The sequence below is a fragment of the Megalobrama amblycephala genome, linkage group LG2, assembly GCF_018812025.1.
Source record: "Megalobrama amblycephala isolate DHTTF-2021 linkage group LG2, ASM1881202v1, whole genome shotgun sequence".
In the NCBI taxonomy this organism is placed as follows: Eukaryota; Metazoa; Chordata; class Actinopteri; order Cypriniformes; family Xenocyprididae; genus Megalobrama; species Megalobrama amblycephala.
In genome coordinates, this window is record NC_063045.1 from 34,952,038 (window position 1) to 34,972,339 (window position 20,302).

At 36.8% G+C, this 20,302-nt stretch overlaps 1 protein-coding gene across 8 annotated transcripts in view; it reads right to left on the reverse strand.

Moving 5' to 3' along the window:
* The window catches only part of depdc5 (DEP domain containing 5, GATOR1 subcomplex subunit), a 38,129-nt gene extending 18,144 nt beyond the window's left edge, over positions 1-19,985 (reverse strand). For 4 of the 8 annotated variants that reach the window (XM_048172951.1, XM_048172968.1, XM_048172970.1 and 1 more), the window contains exons 1-24: positions 19,595-19,985; positions 19,409-19,496; positions 18,411-18,457; positions 18,223-18,308; positions 18,023-18,106; positions 17,878-17,927; positions 17,235-17,304; positions 17,046-17,124; positions 16,888-16,949; positions 16,740-16,809; positions 16,571-16,643; positions 16,388-16,491; positions 15,458-15,532; positions 15,229-15,363; positions 15,088-15,149; positions 14,903-14,976; positions 13,494-13,563; positions 13,336-13,372; positions 13,129-13,249; positions 12,800-13,029; positions 12,508-12,708; positions 6,289-6,424; positions 6,093-6,190; positions 4,293-4,346 (exon numbers count right to left, since the gene is read on the reverse strand). In XM_048172951.1, coding sequence (XP_048028908.1) covers positions 4,293-4,346; positions 6,093-6,190; positions 6,289-6,424; positions 12,508-12,708; positions 12,800-13,029; positions 13,129-13,249; positions 13,336-13,372; positions 13,494-13,563; positions 14,903-14,976; positions 15,088-15,149; positions 15,229-15,363; positions 15,458-15,532; positions 16,388-16,491; positions 16,571-16,643; positions 16,740-16,809; positions 16,888-16,949; positions 17,046-17,124; positions 17,235-17,304; positions 17,878-17,927; positions 18,023-18,106; positions 18,223-18,308; positions 18,411-18,457; positions 19,409-19,496; positions 19,595-19,664 — 2,176 coding nt within the window. In that variant the 5' untranslated portion in view covers positions 19,665-19,985. The remainder of the gene's footprint in view (positions 1-4,292; positions 4,347-6,092; positions 6,191-6,288; positions 6,425-12,507; positions 12,709-12,799; positions 13,030-13,128; positions 13,250-13,335; positions 13,373-13,493; positions 13,564-14,902; positions 14,977-15,087; positions 15,150-15,228; positions 15,364-15,457; positions 15,533-16,387; positions 16,492-16,570; positions 16,644-16,739; positions 16,810-16,887; positions 16,950-17,045; positions 17,125-17,234; positions 17,305-17,877; positions 17,928-18,022; positions 18,107-18,222; positions 18,309-18,410; positions 18,458-19,408; positions 19,497-19,594) is intronic. The other 4 variants (XM_048172967.1, XM_048172965.1, XM_048172944.1 and 1 more) reach the window with 2 other exon arrangements.
* Between the last annotated feature and the right edge of the window lie 317 nt (positions 19,986-20,302).

Sequence of the window (20,302 nt, forward strand, 5' to 3'; positions counted from 1 at the left end):
AGCCACTCAGCTCCACTGATGTGATACACCGCATTGGCTTGAGAAACAATCGTATACAAAGATAAAGAAAAGTGATTCCCCATTGGACAAACCCAATTTTAAGTTCCTAAGAGTGAACCCAGACTTAAATACCTTAAATCACTCAACCATAGATCCCAAATTTCCTGTCAAAACCCCCTCCCCTTTGAAATATGAATGTGTTTATGTGATTGCAGCTAACAAATATATGTTTCTGAGGGTATATACTTTACACGGCATAAATGAGTACACCCCCTTTGAACAAATACAAAAGATGTATTTTCTTAATGATCACTAATACAATTCATGGAAAGATGGCAAAATTGAAATGTATTAAACATATACTTAAAGGGTTAGTTCACCCAAAAATGAACATGATAGATGAGAATATTTTTGGAGCGCCAAAAAAACAAAATAACGACTTATTTAGTGATGGCCGATTTCAAAACACTGCTTCATGAAGCATCGGAGCATAAATGAATCAGTGTATCGAATCATGATTCAGATCGCGTGTCAAACTGCCAACGGCTGAAATCACGTGACTCTGGCGCTCCGAACAGCAGATTCGACACACTGATTCATCTGTGCTCCGATGCTTCCTGCGGCCATCACTAAATAAGTCGTTATTGAGGTTTTTTGGCGCTCCAAAAATATTCTCGTCGCTTTATAATATTAATATTGAACCACTGTACTCACATGAACCAATTTAAATATGTTTTTAGTACCTTAATTGATCTTGAGAGAGGAAGTGTCCATTGCTCTCTATGGAGGCCACACGGAGCTATCGGATTTCAACTAAAATATCTTAATTTGTGTTCTGAAGATTAACGAAAGTTTTACGGGTGTGGAACGGCATGAGGGTAAGTAATAAATGACAGAATTTTCATTTTTGGGTGAACTAACCCTTTAATAAAAGCAGAGAAATATGTCATTAATATCTGTAAAATAAGTAAATTAGCCAATTTTGTTTAAATTAAAGGTCCCGTTCTTCATGATCCCATGTTTCAAACTTTAGTTAGTGTGTAATGTTGTTGTTAGAGTATAAATAAAATCTGTAAAATTTTAAAGCTCAAAGTTCAATGCCAAGCGAGATATTTTATTTAACAGAAGTCGCCTACATCGAACGGCCAGTTTGGACTACATCCCTCTACTTCCTTCTTTAATGACGTCACTAAAACAGTTTTTTGACTAACCTCCGCCCACAGGAATATACAAGAGTTGCGTTTGTAGAGTGTGTTTGTCGCCATGTCATCGAAACGCTGTTATTTTCATCCCGCAGTCCAATCACCAGGTCTGATTCCGGCTCAAATTGATAGGGTAAAATTAAAGACATGTTTACAATAACACTGAGCGCGTGCATCTCCACGTTATGGTAAGAGGCGTGACCTTTCCGGGCAAGATGCGCTAAGCTGCTGTCGAATGACAACACAGGAACCGCTGGCACAATCAGAACTCGTTACGTATTTCTGAAGGAGGGACTTCATAGAACAAGGAAGTCATCAGCCCATTTTTATGACAGTGGAAACAGCGGTATACAGATAAGTAAATTATGTGAAAAATACTGTGTTTTTTTTACACGCGAAACATGAACACATGTTATATTGCACACTATAAACACAATCAAAGCTTCAAAAAACCACGAAAAACGGGACCTTTAAGGATTGCAGAAATGAGTAAACCCTAGATTTAATTCAACAAATGTATAATATTCTAGGACTTAGTATGTCCTCCATAATTTTAAGTATACTGCTCTGGCACGGAAGTATACAAGTTCATGACAAATTGTCACATCTGTCCTGTTTAACTCCTGGATGATGAGCTCCTTAAATGCTCTGAACTTTAATAGGGAGTGTTGCTCAACTCGCCTCTACAGAATCCCTCATAGGTGCTCAAGAGTGTTAAGACTGGGTGAAATAGAAGATTTACAGAAGGTTTTTCACCTTGGGAGAATGCATATTGTCATTGTCATGCTGAAAAAAATTCCCAACAATGCAGGGAATGAGGAGAGAGTAGCATTTTCGTTTTTAAGTTTTTGTAATACATCACACAGTGGTGTGTGAATTCATGACAGCATTGATAAAGCAAAACTCCCCCATACCTTCGGCACTCATAGCTTTACTACCACTGAACTTCACTGTGGGAACTAGGCACTTCTCATGTACTCCTCCTCTAGCAGCACTATAACATTTTGGGTGCTGTTAGATCCAAAATGATTGATTTGGTCTCGTAAGACCAGAGTATTGATTCCCAGAATCTATATTTTATAAATATGAGCCTTGGAAAAGGCTAATTGACTTTATCACTCATTACTAAATGAATGCTTCAAATGATTATTGATTATTGTCACAAGTCCATTGCTTTTGAATTTCTGTTTCTTTTGCTTTATTCACACTTAAAACAATTATTTGGTAATCCTCTTGTACCACTGTGCTAAGAAATAAGTCTCATGACAGTTCTCAGTGGTTCCATTGTTGTCAGCATTAAGTCTGAGAATGATTCAGTGGACTAAATAACACTTATTTGTCAAGAAATTATTTTTCTTTAAATGTTTTGATTCAACATACTTGCCTGTTGATCAAAAATTGCCTTAAACTTACACCAGAAATAGTAATTTTCAGGAGGGTGTACTCACTTTTGCAACACATATACATATACATACATAGTGAAAAAGTTAGGACACCCTATTGAATTCCATGGCTTTCCGTATAAGGACATAATAATAAAAAAAACCATCTGGTCTTGGCAGGTCTTAAATTTTGGAAAATAAAACCTCAGATGAACAACAACACATAACACACAATCACACTATGACATTACTTATTTAACAAAAACTAGGAAATGTAATTTACCTTACTGTTAATTTACCTTACACCCTTACTGTTTCTAAGGAATGAAGAGGGTAAGTAGCAGTCAGGCACTGCTAATCAAATGTTTTTAATTAACTGATCTTCAGCAAGTGTGAGCACCTCTATAAAAGCAGAAGTTCTGGCAGTTTGCTGGTCTGGAGGCTTCAGGTGCGTGTTAACACAATGCCAAGGAGGAAAGACGTCAGCAATGATCTTAAGAGAAGCAATTGTTGCTGGCATCATTCTGGAAAGGGTTATACAGCCATTTGCAAACAATTTGAAGTCCATCAATCTACAGTGAAGAAGATTATTCACAAGTAGAAGACATTCAAAACAGACACAAATCTTCCCATGAGAAGACATCCCAGCAAATGACTGTGTTATGCTCAGAGAAATTGCAGAGAACCCAAGAACTACATCTCAGACTCTACAGGCCTCAGTTAACATGTCAAATGATAAAGTTCATGACAGTACAATTAGAAAAATATGGGATAAGAATAGCATGTTTAGAAGGGTTGCCAGGAGAAATTCTCTTCTCTCTAAAAAAAAACATGGCAGCACGGTTTAGGTTTGCAAAGTTGCATCTAAACAAACCACAAGTTTGGAGCAATGTCCATAGTGGAGATGTTTGGCCATAATGCACAGCACCACATTTGGTGAAAACCAAACAAAGCATATCAGCACAAATGCCTCATACCAAAAGTCAAGCATGCTGGTGGAGTGGTGATGATTTTGGCCTTGTTTTGTAGCCACAGGTCCTGGGCATCTCAGAGTCATTGAGTCGACCATGAACTCCTCTGTATACCAAAGTTTTCAAGAGTCAAATGTGAGGCCGTCTGTCCGACAGCTAAAGCTTGGCCAAAATTGGGTCATGCAACTGGACAAATCTACAAGAGAATGGCTGAAAAAGAAAATGATAAACGTGTTGCAATGTCCCAGTCAAGTCCAAACCTCATCCTGACTGAAAAGCTGTGGTGAGAGCTGTGCATAGACAAATGCCCACAAACCTCAACAAACTGGAGCAACATTGTAAAGAAGAATGGGCCAAAATTCCTCCAGAATGATGTGAGAGACTGATAAAGTCATACAGAAAATTATTACTTCAAGTTATTGCTGCTAAAAGTGGATCTATAAGAAATTAAATCATGTCCTTAGTTTGTCACCCATGGCTTTTCCATCTTGGCTTTATTTTTGTTAAATAAATAATGACACAGCGTGATATGTCATGTGTTCTAGTTCATCTGAGGTTTTATTTTCCAAATTAAGACCTGGCAAGGACCAGATGAATTTTATTACGTCCTGATACGGAAAACTATGGAATTCAATAGGGTGTCCTAACTTTTTCACAAATGTGTATAATATATAAGTGGGTGGATGCTGGAGATGTGATGTGTTTTTGAGTCTCTTCACTGATGGGAAAGAACTCACTCGGATCTAGAATGCTGGAATAATCCTCAAAAGAACCACGGTTCACTGGTGTTCCTACAAAAGCAAGATCAGTAACAACAATATGAACTCAACCTCTGGTTTTTACAGAGAACATCCAAGTCATTTGATGACTGATTCCAGACAATGTAATAAAAGAAATGGGGGGAAAAAATGACAGTGGCCCCAAAAAAGCATTTGATAGTCATACTTAAAAATGTATGAATGTTATGTAGGGGTGGAAATCATAAGGATTTCTGATTCCTCAAACAATTCTGGGTTATCAATGGTGCATTACCAAATGCAATTCTTAAAGGCACAGTATGTAAATTTTCAGCTAAAGGTCGCCTAGTCAAAACAATAACTAAGGTGTAGCTTGATGACGCCATGAAAGAATGTGGATTCATGGAAGTTGTCGCCTTCACCTCCACAGACGATAGAAAGCAATCCGACAGAACTTTAAAGGTTGGTTTTATACTAGTAAAGTTTTATTAACCTTACTGTGGTGTGAAGCAGGGCTGGTCCGAGAGCCTTGGACATTTTACATTGTTGTTTTTATTATGCTTATACGCCGCAATCAGTTTATGTTTATTTTATGATAAAAGTTATACTCATTACTACTTATACAGGTCACTTTATTTGACAAATTAAATTTGTGGGGTAACGCAGTGCTGTTTTACTAGGTCAAAACTTGTGTAATCAAGAAAACAAGAGATTTATACAATAAGACGTGTTCAACTACATAACAATGATTCGTTTTCTTTCAATAAAAGGTATCCAAACATTTGCTCACCTGTCTAATAAAATATTAATATTAAATCTAATATCTAATATTTAAGCTGCTCACCAAGGAATTTGACTGAACTTGAGCAATTCTGCAAGGAAGAATGGGCAAATTTCCCCAATCTATGTGAGCAAAGCTAGTACAGACATATCCAAAAAGATGAATGGCTGTAATTAAAGCAAAAGGTGGCTCTACAAAGTATTAAATAATGGGACTGATGACTTTTTCAACCCCCTTATTCTAGTTTAGATTTTTTTTAATAAGTTTCAGAACTTTTGCTTTTTCTTTCATTACTTTGATGTTGAAAGGCAAAATTTTTAAAAGCTGGAAAAGGTCTTTAAAAAATATACTTCAATGAGCGCGAGACATCACTGCCGCTGTCAGAGCGCGATCAGACCTTACTAACGAGTGCTGCACGCGGTTGGACATAGTGGTGTATTAGAGTTAAAAAATGATATAAATACTGTTCGGTTTCTCGCACAAACCGATCGTTTCGTGTCTTAGGACATCAATGTGTCGTCACGAGCCGCAGGGTTTAATTTGGACTTGTCTATGCAAGTTTTATTTATTCTTATAGTAGAAGTTCCCATCCACTAGCATTATTTGACTGACTGACACAGCGGTTGGAGTTAAAAATCATCATTTGTGTTCTACTGAAGAAACAAAGTCACCTACATCTTGGATGCGCTGGGGGTAAGCAGATAAACATCAAATTTTCATTTTTGGGTGAACTATCCCTTTAAGGGGTCTGACAAATAAACTATTTCAAAATGGTATGATGACTATCTATAAGCACTGTAAGTCAACAAAATATATAACACTGCTTTAGTGTTTTTTTGATATTTTAATCCAAAAATCTTACTAGAATCAGAGTACACTTGTCGTGCTATATATTTTTGATTCACTACAAAAGAATCAGCTGATAAGAGTCACTCTAACACTCATATCATCTTAAAGTGTCTAAATATCTTTCAGGGCCACTGTATAATAAAGAGGTTATGTAAGGGAAAGTAATGCACCAGTGCTGTTGCTACTAGCTGGGCTTCCAGATACATTGTCAGGAACTCCGCTGATGTACAGTCCATTCTCTCCTGCGTAACGTGACACTGTCCGCTTGCTATAACACACATTTACACCATTATTAGACTCTCACTGTATCGTGTTGCCACATTTTTCCTCTCCAAATAACCTCTCACTCATCTGTGCGTGACTGACCTTCCCGTGGCTTCGTGATAGGCCAGTTCGAGCAACTCTGCAGAGGTACGAGCCGGGTCTCTCTGCTCACTGCCCTGCAGCTCTGCCATGTTCTGTCGTGTCTGATGGTGGATCTGGATTGCCTCTCCAGAAGGACCTTGAACATCCATACAACATTACATAAAAACATGTAGAGAATAGATTCTAGTGACGGTTTAGTGGTCATTATGCATAATATTGACCAATAAGAATCAAGTATTGTATGTATGTGGCAATTGTGGCCTAACGCCCGTTTCACACTGCGAGCTTGAGTGGTGCTTGAGCAGAGCGTGAGCGTAACTACATCCTCATTGCAGCTGCAAACACGCAATTGTATTCACACTGGATGCATTTGTACAGCGTCACAGCAGCGGCTCCAAGCTTCATATAAAGTGAGCATTTCTTTACAAAGATAACTATGTCATTTATAAACTTGACAGTCTTGAAAGTTTGTTAACATGGGGAGGTGTACAACATTCGCATATAAACGTAAAAAAAAAAAATTAAATAAAATAAATAAAATAAATACAGTGGCATGCGAAAGTTTGGGAAACCCTTGCAGAATCTGTGGAAATGTGAATAATTTTATGAAAATAAGAGAGATCATACAAAATGCATGTTATTTTTTATTTAGTACAGTCCTGAGTCAGATATTTTACAAAGAATATGTTTATTTATAGTCCACACGACAAAAAAATAGTAATTTATTAAAATGACCCCGTTCAAAAGTTTGGGAACCCTTGGTTCTTAAAGGGATAGTTCACCCAAAAATGAAAATTTGATGTTTATCTGCTTACCCCCAGCGCATCCAAGATGTAGGTGTCTTTGTTTCTTCAGTAGAACACAAATGATGATTTTTAACTCTAACCGTTGCCGTCTGTCAGTAAAATAATGAAAGTGGATGGGAACTTCTGCTATAAGAGTAAATAAAACTTACATAGACAAGTCCAAATTAAACTCTGCGGCTCGTGACGACACATTGATGTCCTAAGACAAGAAATGATCGGTAACGTTTAGAGTTAAAAATCATCATTTGTGTTCTACTGAAGAAACAAAGTCACCTACATCTTGGATGCGCTGGGGGTAAGTAGATAAACATCAAATTTTCATTTTTGGGTGAACTATCCCTTTAATACTGTGTATGGTTACCTGGATGATCTACGACTGCTTTTTTGTTTTGTGATGGTTGTTCATGAGTCCCTTGTTTGTCCTGAGCAGTTAAACTGAGCTCTGTTCTTCAGAAAAATCCTCCGGGTTCACCAGATTCGTCAGATTTCCAGCATCTTTTGCATATTTGAACCCTTTCCAGCAGTGACTGTATGATTTTGAGATCCATCTTTTCACACTTAAGACAACTGAGGGACTCAAACACATCTATTAAAAAAGGTTCAAACATTCACTGATGCTCCAGAAAGAAACACGATGCATTAAGAGCCGGGGGGTGAAAACTTTTGAACAGGATAAAGATGTCCAATTTTTTCTTATTTTGTTAAAAAAAAAAAAAAAAAAATGTATATATATATATATATATATATATATATATATATATATATATATATATATATATATATATATATATACATACATATATATATATATTCATTTAGTACTGCCCTTCAGAAGCAACATAAGACACTTAAATGTTTGCCCGAAGACAAATTAAGTACAATTTACCTTGATCTTCAAATTCAAAAAGTTTTCACCCCCCGGCTCTTAATGCATCGTGTTTCCTTCTGGAGCATCAGTGAATGTTTGAACCTTTTTTAATAGTTGTGTTTGAGTCCCTTAGTTGTCTTAAGTGTGAAAAGATGGATCTCAAAAGTCACTGCTGGAAAGGGTTCAAATATGCAAAAGATGCTGGATAACTAAAGAATCTGCAGGACCTGGAGATTTTTCTGAAGAACAGAGTTCAGTTTAACTGCTCAGGACAAACAAAGGACTCATGAACAACCATCACAAAAGAGTCGTAGATCATCCAGGTAACCACACACAGTATTAAGAACCAATGGTTCCCAAACTTTTGAACTCATTTTAATAAATTCATCTATTTTTTTGTCTTGTAGACTATATATAAACATATTTTTTGTAAAATATCTTACTCAGGACAGTACTAAATAAAAAATAAAATGCATTTTGTATGATCTCTCTTATTTTGATAAAATTATTCACATTTTCACAGATTCTGCAAGGGGTTGCCAAACTTTCGCATGCCACTGTACATAAAAGCCTCGTGTCATCCATTGCTTTGTGTTTTACATCATCTGCTGTGTGTACGTTAACATTTTTTTAACGGCGAAAAAAAAAAAAAAAAAAGAGCACAAACTCGCTTGATTTGGGTAGTGCTAGAGCCTATATACCCGTCTGTGTAATAACTAAAAAAAAAAATTATATATATATATATATATATATATTTATATATATATATATTTTTTTTTTTTCTATTTTAATTTAGTTTTTTATAATACACCATACTTTCACCCAAACCGAATAATTAAAAACAAGTTTAATTGGGTAAATTTTCTATAAATATTTTTCATTCATAAATTTTCTTTTCTGACATACTCCAATTCTTGTTAAAGCTGCAGTCCGTAACTTTCTTTGGTTAAAAATGACCCAAAATCAAATTTTGAGCAAGTACATAACCAGCCAGTGTCAATCTCCTTACCTTAGCCCGATTCACGACAGTAAGCTTGTAATAACGTTTTATAATAATCGATATTGGTGGATTTCCACAGGAAATTCGAGCATGCAGCAGTTCGTCTTTGCGTCATTACATCACGTCACGTCTGTAAACAGAAAGGAAGGAGTCCCTGCTAGTAGACTATGCTGCTTGTAGCGGATCATTTATAGTCTTTTCTCACAGCAGCTGCAATAATTAAACTTATCATTTTGATGGCGGATTGTAATCCAGAAAGGTCCAAATGACAATCATCAGTGACAAATGGAGATTCAGCCGTGGTCAGAAAGCAAGACTTCAGACTGTGGAGTGTCTACCGAAATTGAAATCTACAGGTAAAGCTAATACACACTGAATACACAGTCACGCAATGCTTATATTGTTAACATTAAAAATTTGAGAACAAAGTATAACAATAATTTGCATGGTTTGATGCAATATGAGCTAAGCAATCGTTAGATTTAATCACCATTGGCAGCGTGATTTATTTTGGCCTAATGCTTTTTCCCCTCAGTTGGTCAGAACAAAAGTGGCAGACATGTTACTTGTTTAGATGGTCATACTTCAAGACTACAATCTGTGATTCCGAAATACAGTGTCCACACCGGTATGGTGAATGACAGCAAACATTAGATTCATCCATGCCGAGGAGCCGTGCCGATGCACAATGCAAGTAAAGATAATAATTCCGCATATAAGTGCAATTGCAGGTTTCAAACAGAGATGGCGACTAAGAGGCAAATCTTACGGACAGCAGCTTTAAAGTGCCCCTATTATGGATTTTTGAAAAGTACCTTTCATGTAGTGTGTAACATAGCTCTAAATGAATGAAAACATCCTGCAAAGTTTTAAATCTGAAAGTACACTGTATATAAAGTTATTGTCTCTCAAAAGTATGTGATGATACACGGGTCAACTTTTTACTCAAAAAGTTGCCCCGTGTATCATCACCTTAAGAGTCGACACGGAGTCAATTAAACGAGTCGTTTGTAAAACGAATCCCAAGCCGTTTCATTGTGATGTCACAACTAAACTTTAGCATATTGCCCGCCCACTTATTGCACACGCAGATGCCAGGGAAAATTCATTTTTTCAACAATACCACAGCAGTACAATCTTTTGTTGTGTTCCCGTCATTTTACTGTTGACTGCTTCTCAAACCTCGGGGAGTTTAACACAGGATTCACAAAATGCTTGGTCTTAACATATAGATCAATGCCCAGTTTATTTGGACCAGCTTGCTCCTCTGAATCTCAACCTGTAAGTATGATTAATAATTGATGTTTATATTTTTAAGCGATCATTCAAAATTCATAGTTTTGTATGTTATGTAGTCTGCATGTCTCCTGCTAACTGGCTAACTCTTTAGGTAGTTCTGCTATTCAGATGTGGGTCTAATATTGTCTAAAAATGTGTCGATTAATGCAGCTTGTCTGTCTTATTACTTCAAGTAATGATCAAGGATGGTGCACGACTTTTGTTTACAGAGTGTAATGAATTATCAGCTATTCATCCTTTCTGCTCTGCTTTTTATTATTCCAGTAGAGTGGAGCTCTATCTGTATTGTAATGGGATGTTAAATTGCTAGTCCACACTAACTAGTTGCAGTATTCTCTCTGTAAACAGTAAACACCCATTGTTATGTCAAACAATGATATAACGTTAGCCATTTTTCTTTGTTAATAGTTATGATGAAGAAGTCTGTGTACACATCTGGCCTAAATGTTTATCTTATGTTAGAGGTTTTCAGCTTCGCTTGGCATTCTGATACAGATGCCACAAGTGCACCTACATAAAGTATAACAGTGACGCTGCGATCACGTCTTATAAATAACACAAACTGAAGTGACACTTACCATAGAGAAACGTCCTACTCCAGTCGTGATTGCGACCAATTACTTCAGACGTTTCACTGTCGGACTCTGGCTCAAATTGATATGGTAAAATCGATGCTAACTTTTCTTTCCATGCATTGTATACAATGTCTTGCGCATTGATAGCTGTCATTCAGTTATGGCAATGGTCAGTAGACCAATCACAAAGGACTGGGCCATCTGACCAATCAGAGCAGTGTAAGCTCACAGAGAGGATATTAAATTAAATGTATATTATGAGAAAACGAAAGTGTTTTTTGACCTTGCATGCATGTAAACCTGTTGTAGGAGACTCCCAAAACACTATTAGGAACCTTAAAGGGATAGTTCACCCAAAAATGAAAATTTGATGTTTATCTGCTTACCCCCAGGGCATCCAAGATGTAGGTGACTTTGTTTCTTCAGTTGAACACAAATGATGATTTTTAACTCCAACCGTTGATGTCTGTCAGTCAAATAATGGGAGTGAATGGTCACACAATCTATAAGAGTCAATAAACATGCACAGACGAATCCAAATTAAACCCTGCGGCTCGTGACGGCACATTGATGTCCTAAGACACGAAACGATCGGTTTGTGCGAGAAACCGAACAGTATTTATATCATTTTTTACCTCTAAAACACCACTATGTCCAACTGGGTTCAGCAATCGCTTGGTGAGGTCTGATCGCGCTCTGACAGCGGCAGTGATGTCTCGCGCATATACTTCAACGAGTGCTAGACATCACTGCCGTTGTCAGAGCGCGATCAGACCGCACTAAACGAACCCTGAACGCAGTTGGACATAGTGGTGTTTTAGAGGGAAAAAATGATATAAATACCCTTCGGTTTCTCGCACAAACCGATCGTTTCGTGTCTTAGGACATCAATGTGCCGTCAATTTGGATTTGTCTGCACGTGTTTATTGACTCTTATAAATTGTGTGACCATTCACTCCCATTATTTGACTGACAGATGGCAACGGTTGGAGTTAAAAATCATCATTTGTGTTCAACTGAAGAAACAAAGTCACCTACATCTTGGATGCCCTGGGGGTAAGCAGATAAACATCAAATTTTCATTTTTGGGTGAACTATCCCTTTAAAAAAGGCATAATAGGGGCACTTTAAAACACACTAGAGATTATTCTGTGCACTTTGAGCACTTTTTGTGTAAAATTCTATTTATTTTGTCCATCAGAAGTGTGTTTTCACTTTAATTGAGCGTCAGCAGCACAGCAAAAATAAACTCGCGCAGAAACCCCCGCTTCACTAGTCTGCTCACGCGACGCTTCTGCTTGACGCTCATGCGCTGCTCCTGCTCCCGGTGTGAATGCATCCATAGGTTAACATGCACGCCGGAAAAAACACATGCTGCTCATGTGCCGCTTACGCCTGTAGTGTGAAACCGGCATAATGGTTATAGAGTCAGATTTGAAACTCAAAGGTCACGGGTTCAAGTCTCAGTACCGGCAGGAAATGTAAGTGGGGGCAATGAATGAACAGTGCTCTCTACCACTCTCATTACCCACAACTGAGGCACCTAGCCCCCAATCGCTCCACAAAAATGTTCAGTACTCACTGCTGTGTGTGGACACTTGGATGGGTGAAATGCAGAGCACAAATTCCTTGGCTACATGTCACTTTCACTTTTCGCTTTTTATCTCTTACCCACAGGAAACGTGTGCATCCAGCGGCGACGGTTGGAGGTGAGTTTCATTGGCATGCGTGAGGGGGCGAACGGGTTGATGAGGGCCCTCTGGGGTGTGTAACCGCCCGGCCGTACATGAAGGGTGGACTCAGCACTGCCCACTGTGAAGCGGCCTGGAGCACTGGAGTCCCTCTGGGATTCTACCATCTTTTCCAGCAATTCTGCAAAGATGAGACAGGCGAGAAGCAGCGAGCATCAACCAGATGTTTCTGTCTACATCAACACACAGGTGCACTCTGAACGGTTCTGTACCTCTTGTGCAGCTGGTGTACCCGAGGGAGCTGCTGACCTCATATTGGCCCTGAGCCGGACGTGGGATGAGCAGGATGTTGGAGATGTGTCCCAAACTGTCATCTGATGCCAGGCTCCTCTGTTCATCTGGTCCTGTAGGCCTTGTTGGGGGTGAGTTGCCCACTATACCTCCACCGACATCTGATGAGCCCCAGCTTTTCCTGCTGGCTGACTCCCTGTCCCGACTCGACCTGACAAACATTATCACAGGGTAATTGTTTAAACTGCCATATAAAGGAGGAAGTTGGTCAAAAATGAAAAACGACAGGATATTTATTTGTTTAATGTACCTGAAGTTGGTGGACCTCTGGGCTCTTGAGGGCCCAGGAAGTCTGAAGACCTGAGCATCGTATGCATCATAGTCCACCTGGATCGGAAGGCTGTTCTCAGCATCTTTTGGAGCACCAAGAGCTGAGCAACACAAATCCAGTTCAAGTCAATCCACGGCAAACCCATACACAACCTTAAACTACCTACAAGTGATGCAAATTACTTACAATGTTCTTTGCTGCTTCTGGCTTTTTCAGCTTGAGCCTTAAAATGAAAAGGCATCAGAGTGACAGCAGCATCATTAGCAGTTTTACAACCGTCAAGTCATTCTTGTAATAACAATGTTACAAAGTCACAAGGTTAGTGGAAGTGTGCTATTTCTAACCTTCTTTCCAGCCAGCTTGATCCGTGGTGTAAAACAGCTGCATGAGTTCTGGCTCTTTGATGTGTAAAAACTGTAAAATTCACATTTATTATACTGAGTTCATCTGCCTTAACCTGTAAATCTTTTAACGCTATGGCTGGGTGATATGGACAAAAATATCATCACAATATTCATTTCATTCCATTAATGGGGAAGGAAATAAATTCCACATGTTTGTTACACCTCAAGAATGAGTGTAAACATAAACTCCACAGTATAAGCTACCTTTTAATTTAAAGCCCCATGAAATCCGATCCCAACCCCAATAATTCTGATTTTCATTTTTTTTTCTGAATTCTATGTTGAATGATTTATCACAAATTTATCATCAAAACTGGTGTCCAATGAAATGAATTCATAAAACTCTAACAATTTAATCAATCTTTCAAAATGTAATGAAAATATAACAATTATTTTACAAAACATTGCATTTTTATTTTTTGTCAAATAAGGTGCTGTATATGAATTGTATACTTTATAAATTAAAGTTGCAGTAAGTGATTTCTGAGGAACGCTGTTGAAAGTGAATTAGACCGAGCAGAGCAACACACTTGTAGCCAATTAGCAGTAGGGGGAGTATCCACTCATGATGGGGGAGGAGAGAGAGTGAGCAAGAGGGAGATTTGAAGAAAGACTGTAGAAAGAGAGATGGCTGAGAGACATTACAAAAGAGAAAAGCTCAGAGGAATATCACTGGAAAAAGAAGGGTTTATGATCAGGCAATATTAATGACCTTTAGGACCCGCATTAATATTAGACAAGCTTTCCAGTGCTGGAGAGACCTAAGCGGGAAGGCCTGAAAACGGACAGCGAGGTTGGTTAACACTGGTTTTGCGGATTCACAGAGCCAAGATATACTGTTGTTGTAATGTTAGCTATTGTAACAGGACAGTTTAGAGTGTCGTTTGTATATACTATTGCTTGCTTGTATATACCATGCTTGTATATACTGTTCTGTGTGTTCATTTATTCTTCTTCCTTAACATTCGTCATCTTCGCTTTATTTTTCATGCATTACTTTGCTTTGCTTCACTCTTGCATTGCGTGTTCGTGCATTTATTGATTTCAAATATTAACAGTGTTTCTCAGATATCACTTACAGCACTTTAAAACAATTGAAAAAACAACATATATTTTATGATATTCATTATAATAATAATCAATGTAATGTTTTAATAAAATACATTAATATTATTATTAATATTGTACTATACAATAATAAATATATCTCTATAGATGAAAAAAAACGCTGAAAATGGGTGAGGGACAACCGCCCATATCAATGACACTCAAAAGTGGGTAACTTGGCCCAGTAAGCAACCACTTAGTAACCACCCAGTACACCCTAGCGACCAACTCTCAAATCTCACCTGTGGTTGATCCAGTGAGGCAGGTTGTAGTCATCGCCAATTCTGGAGTCTCCGTGCACTGTGCGGTTATGTAACTAATAGAAATTATACAAAAATGTTATTTTTTTTCACCCCACTTAAAAGTATTAAAATATTCACATCTGATTTTATGCTCAAATGTCAAACCTAATATGGTGTTAGCTAACCTTGAAGAGAGGAACAGCGTGGAGAGGCTGCTCTCCCATGCATACCAGATCTACACCGATGCCTGTTAAGAAGATACCATACCATTAGCATCCGCTGCAGTGCTACAACACAAACAACGTTTCTACAGCGCACTCACTGACCATTGTCGATCATGCGCTGTTTGGTGAGGATCATGAGCAAGCGGTCCACCTCGAACACGCCCACTCCTGGAGTAATAACCACCGACATCTGACCCGTACGATCAAAGTTACGGTTGATGTAGTGCTTATCAAAGACTGAAAGAGATGAATCAGGACACTGATATCAAGACAAACTGCTCTATTCAAGTATCATTGGTAATGACAATGGACTAATTACACAAATACAAACCATTGAAAGACAAGTTTATAGCTTCCAGATAATTTCCCTGAGCAGAAGTGGAATTATGCCCACATGGATATCCATCTGCAATATTGAGACATTAACAAAAATGTGTATGTCAATGTGCTAGTGCTAGTTCACAGAATTGCAATAATGCCATATTCAAACATACAGATAAAGATGTTCTAAGAATAAGTTATAAGTTGTAAGAAGATATTTTTAAAGAAATTAATACTTTTATTAAGAAAGGATGCATTAAATTGATCAGATGTGACTTTTATAATCTTACAGAAGATTTCTTTTTCAAATAATTGCTGTTATTTTTAACTTTCTATTTATCAAAGAATGCAGAAAAAAAGTATCATGGCTTTCACAAAAATATTAGGCAACACAACTGATTTCAACATTGATAGTAATAAAAAAAATGCAGCAAATCAGTATATTAAAATAATTTCTGAAGGATCATGTAACACTGAAGACTGGAGTAATGATGCTGAAAATACAGCTTTGCCATCACAGGAATAGTTTACATTAATAAATATATTCAAAACTAACAATTATAAAAAGTTATTTTAAATTGTAATAATATATTTTATAATATTGCTGTATTTTTTATCAAACAAATGCATCCTTGGTAAGCATAAAGACCAAAGTATACTTCGGCCGTTCGTGTTCCGTGACGGTCCAGGACACATTGTCCGTATGATGTCATTTTAGTCAGTAATCATCATCAGGAGGCTCCACGGATGTCTGCGCACACTGTCCGTGTGCAGCCCAATTTTTTTGTCCGTGTGGATTGTGTGCATACAACAGCGCATGTGTGAGTGACTGGAGCGCTTGAAAACAAAGTCCACTAAAGGAATATACTTTGCAAGGCCCACGCACTTAACTGTGCTTGAGAAAGAGTGGAATGCATTTGGATTGTATTTGCATACGCACCTGCTACTTTAAGACGCACCAGCACAGGATACTGTATGAAAAGCTTCTTAATGGTGATGAGCAGAGACGTCCACTCATCACGTCTTTCATTCTGGGCTACCACCCTGGAAGAGAATGAAAATAAGGACTGCTGCTTAAACCAGTAGAATGCTTCAAGTCTTAATGATTAATGAACTTCCAAACCTGTAGAAATCCTCATAATACCGCCCCTCATGATCTTGTCGGACTGACGCTCTTTGCATCTCTGGGAACTCATCTACATGAAGAAAGACACACAATCAATTATTATGTTATCAATTATTAATATTCAAATTATACAACCCAGGCAATGTTCTAAATATGAAACATTTACCCAGTGATTTGGCCGAGTAGAAGGTACGAGAGAACAGCACCACTGTAACCTCATGACTGCAGTTCTTCTCCTAAAATTAGTGGCTACATGTTAACAACATGCCATAAGGCCAATTATATTACTGGTCAGCGATGAAGTTGACACTCACTTTCCATTTGGCAAACAGATCTGAGAGGAAACCATTGACAGCTTTCTCAAAGTAAAGATCACCTGTGAATGAAGACAGCAGCTTATATGATCTTATACAACAGATTTATTCTTCAAATATACGTAATAGTAAAAAAAAAAAAGAAAAAGTCTATTTACCATAGATATCAAAGTCCCACATCTCACAGCTCATCTGAATGAATATATAAACCATCGCAGAGGTGGATCGAAATACCACCTAGGTGGAGAAAACAGTTATAGTTACAGAAAACGACATGTGGGAGAAAAAAAAGAAAAACATAGTGATGGATAACAACACTAATTGCATTTCCAAAGAGATAGTCTCACCCTTGTATCTTCACTAATGTAGCCACAAGTGACCTTCTCTCCTTTAACCCACAATTCACTGGCCTGGGCCCTGAAATCATGATAAAACCAATATTTTTTTTAGTTATACATATACTACTGTTCAAAAGTTTGGGACTGGTCAAATGTTTTGATATTTTTAACAGGTCAAAGCATCAAAGCTGCATTTACTTGATCAAAAATACAGTAAAAACAGTAATATTATATATATTAAAATGTAATTTATTCCTGTGATGTGATTTTTAGCATCATTACTCCAGTCTTCAGTTTCACATGATCCTTCAGAAATCATTCAAATGCTGTTTTGCTGCATTTCTTCTTATTATTAATGTTCAAAACAGTTTTTGTCATTATACACTTTATTTCAGTATTCTTTGATGAAAGTTCAAAAGAACAGCATTTATTTGAAATAGAAATCTTTTGAAACATTACGTCTTAACTGTCACTTTTGATCAATTGAATGTCCTTGCTGATTTAAAGTACTAATTTCTTAAAACAAGAAAATCTTGCTGACCCCAAACTCTTGAATGGTTGTTATATATGAGATAACACTTCTGTCTGTAGAATACTTGAATTGACCAATCACAATCAAGTATTACGGACTGCTTATAATAATGGATGTTACCTGATTCCTGCAAACTCTACTTTCTGTGTTACATACGCACAAGTGCTCACCTGAAAGAACATCATGGAGACATTAAGACCATTGCAAGGCATCAAAAATTAATCTTTCATTTCTACTACATCTCATTTCTGCAGATTCTACTCACTAAGCTTTTCTTCAGTCTCCACATGTCTCCTCGTCCAATATACTGATCTTTGAAGGTGAGCTCCACCAGATCCAAAGTCACATCCTGTTAAATTTCAGAGTATTTAGGCAATAAGGTATGAAAGGCTGTGCTATATTGTGAATATAGTCTGTAAATAAATAGTAGGACTGTGCAATAAAGAATATTTCTGTATAAAATACCTTTGGATCAACAATATTGATGACGACGTCCTGGTAGGCACGAAGCTTGAAGGCCTGAGCTACTGTCTGATCTACACTGATAGTTTCTGTTAGTGGACAAATACACTTCGAAAATTAACACTGAGATGCAGATGCCTAATAGTTACTAGTACAAAAAATTAAGCACCAATTAGTCATTTAAAATTCACCTTTCTGCAGGTCTTCTTTTAAACTCTTGACCTGCAGCAGCAGAGGACTAATACAAAGAGATTAAACATACAAAATTATTATCAAGAAATATATTAATTTACAAGACATTATACAATATTGTATAATATACAAGACAATCAAAGAAATACTTAGACAAAATAAGACTTTTTTATTCCTTTTTTTTTTCCACAAAGCATTTTCATTTCTGGCAGTCAAAAGTTTGGAATAATTATGATTTTTTTATTATGTTTTTGAAAGAAGTCTCTTACACTCAACAAGACTGCATTTATTTGATCGCAAATATGATACATATTGCAAGTCATTATTACAATTTAAGATAATTGTTTTCTATCTGAATATGTTTTAAAATGTAATGCTTTCCTTTTGATGCAAAGCTGAATTTTCAGCTTCATTACTCCAGTTTTCAGTGTCACATGATCCTTCAGAAATCATTTATTATTATTATCAGTGTTGAAAACAGTTGTGCCGATTAATAATTTAGTGGAAACCATGATGCACTACCATAGATAGATCTTTTTTTTAAAATAAATATTAATATATTAAATATTAATAAGATATTAATAATAATAAATATTAAGACATTTTAAATTGATTAAAGGGACATTAAAGACATTTATAATGTTACAAAAGATTTCTATTTCAAATAAAGGCTGTTCTTTTGAACTTTCTATTCATAAAAGAATCCTGAAAAATGTATCACAGATAAGAAATGTTTCTGAATGATTTCTGAAGGATCATGTGAGACTGAAGACTGGAGTAATGATGCTGAAAATTCAGCTTTGACATGACATTTTAAATTGTAATAATATTTCACAATATAACTCTTTTAGTGTATTTTTTAACAAATGAATGCAGCCTTGGTGAGCATAAGACACTTCTTTCAAAAACTTTTACAAATCTTCACAACTCCAAACTTTGACAGCCAGTGTATTTCTGTGAGATTGACCTGATAACACCAGAAAGCTCCTCCTCTCACCTGTACTCATCATTTGGATGTGCAATCTCAACTATATCCCCCAGTTTAACCTGAGGAAAAACTTTAGGATTCATCATCAACTCGTCATCTGTGGAGAAACAATGAGTTGAGAGATGCATGCAAAAACACAAGCCAGCGTCATAAACTAAAACTAATTCATTTTTTACGTTTTAACAATATTCTCACCACTGCCTCCAAAGCCCTTCTTGTGCACCACAAGCTTGTATGACTTGTTCGCCTTCATGGTAACCGTCATTGTAGTCTTAAGTTGTACATCCACACGCACATTTAAGTTACATGGAGAAAAATATCCAAATTAGGAAGCACAGTCAAACTCATGACAGTCCGTCATCCTGCTTTTTGTTTACAAGTCGCGTGACGCATTTCTTTCAAGACGCTCTGCAAAGACCTTTTCAAATTGTATGACCCAGGTTTATGAGATAGAGGGTCGATATTTAATTATAAACTGACGGTGCATAGTTTAATATATATCTTCTAAATATAATGCAACATTTGTACTGTCTCCTGAACTAAGTGGACAGTGGCTTCTTCGGTTTAATAATATTGAGGTGGACAGCGCCGCATAGCGTGCTGGAGATTAACAGTCATAATCATAGAACTAAATACAGACTGCCTCGATAATATAATATAATATAATATAATATAATATAATATAATATAATATAATATAATATAATATAATATAATATAATATAATATAATATAATATAATATAATTTAATATAATATAATATAATATAATATAATATAATATAATATAATATAACGGTCTCTTTCATGTTCCTCACTTAGAACATCTGTTGCACGTAACTTTGATGTGCTTCTGTAGATAGATGCTTCGTGAATTTTTTTGTATGGTATTTTTTTACGTTA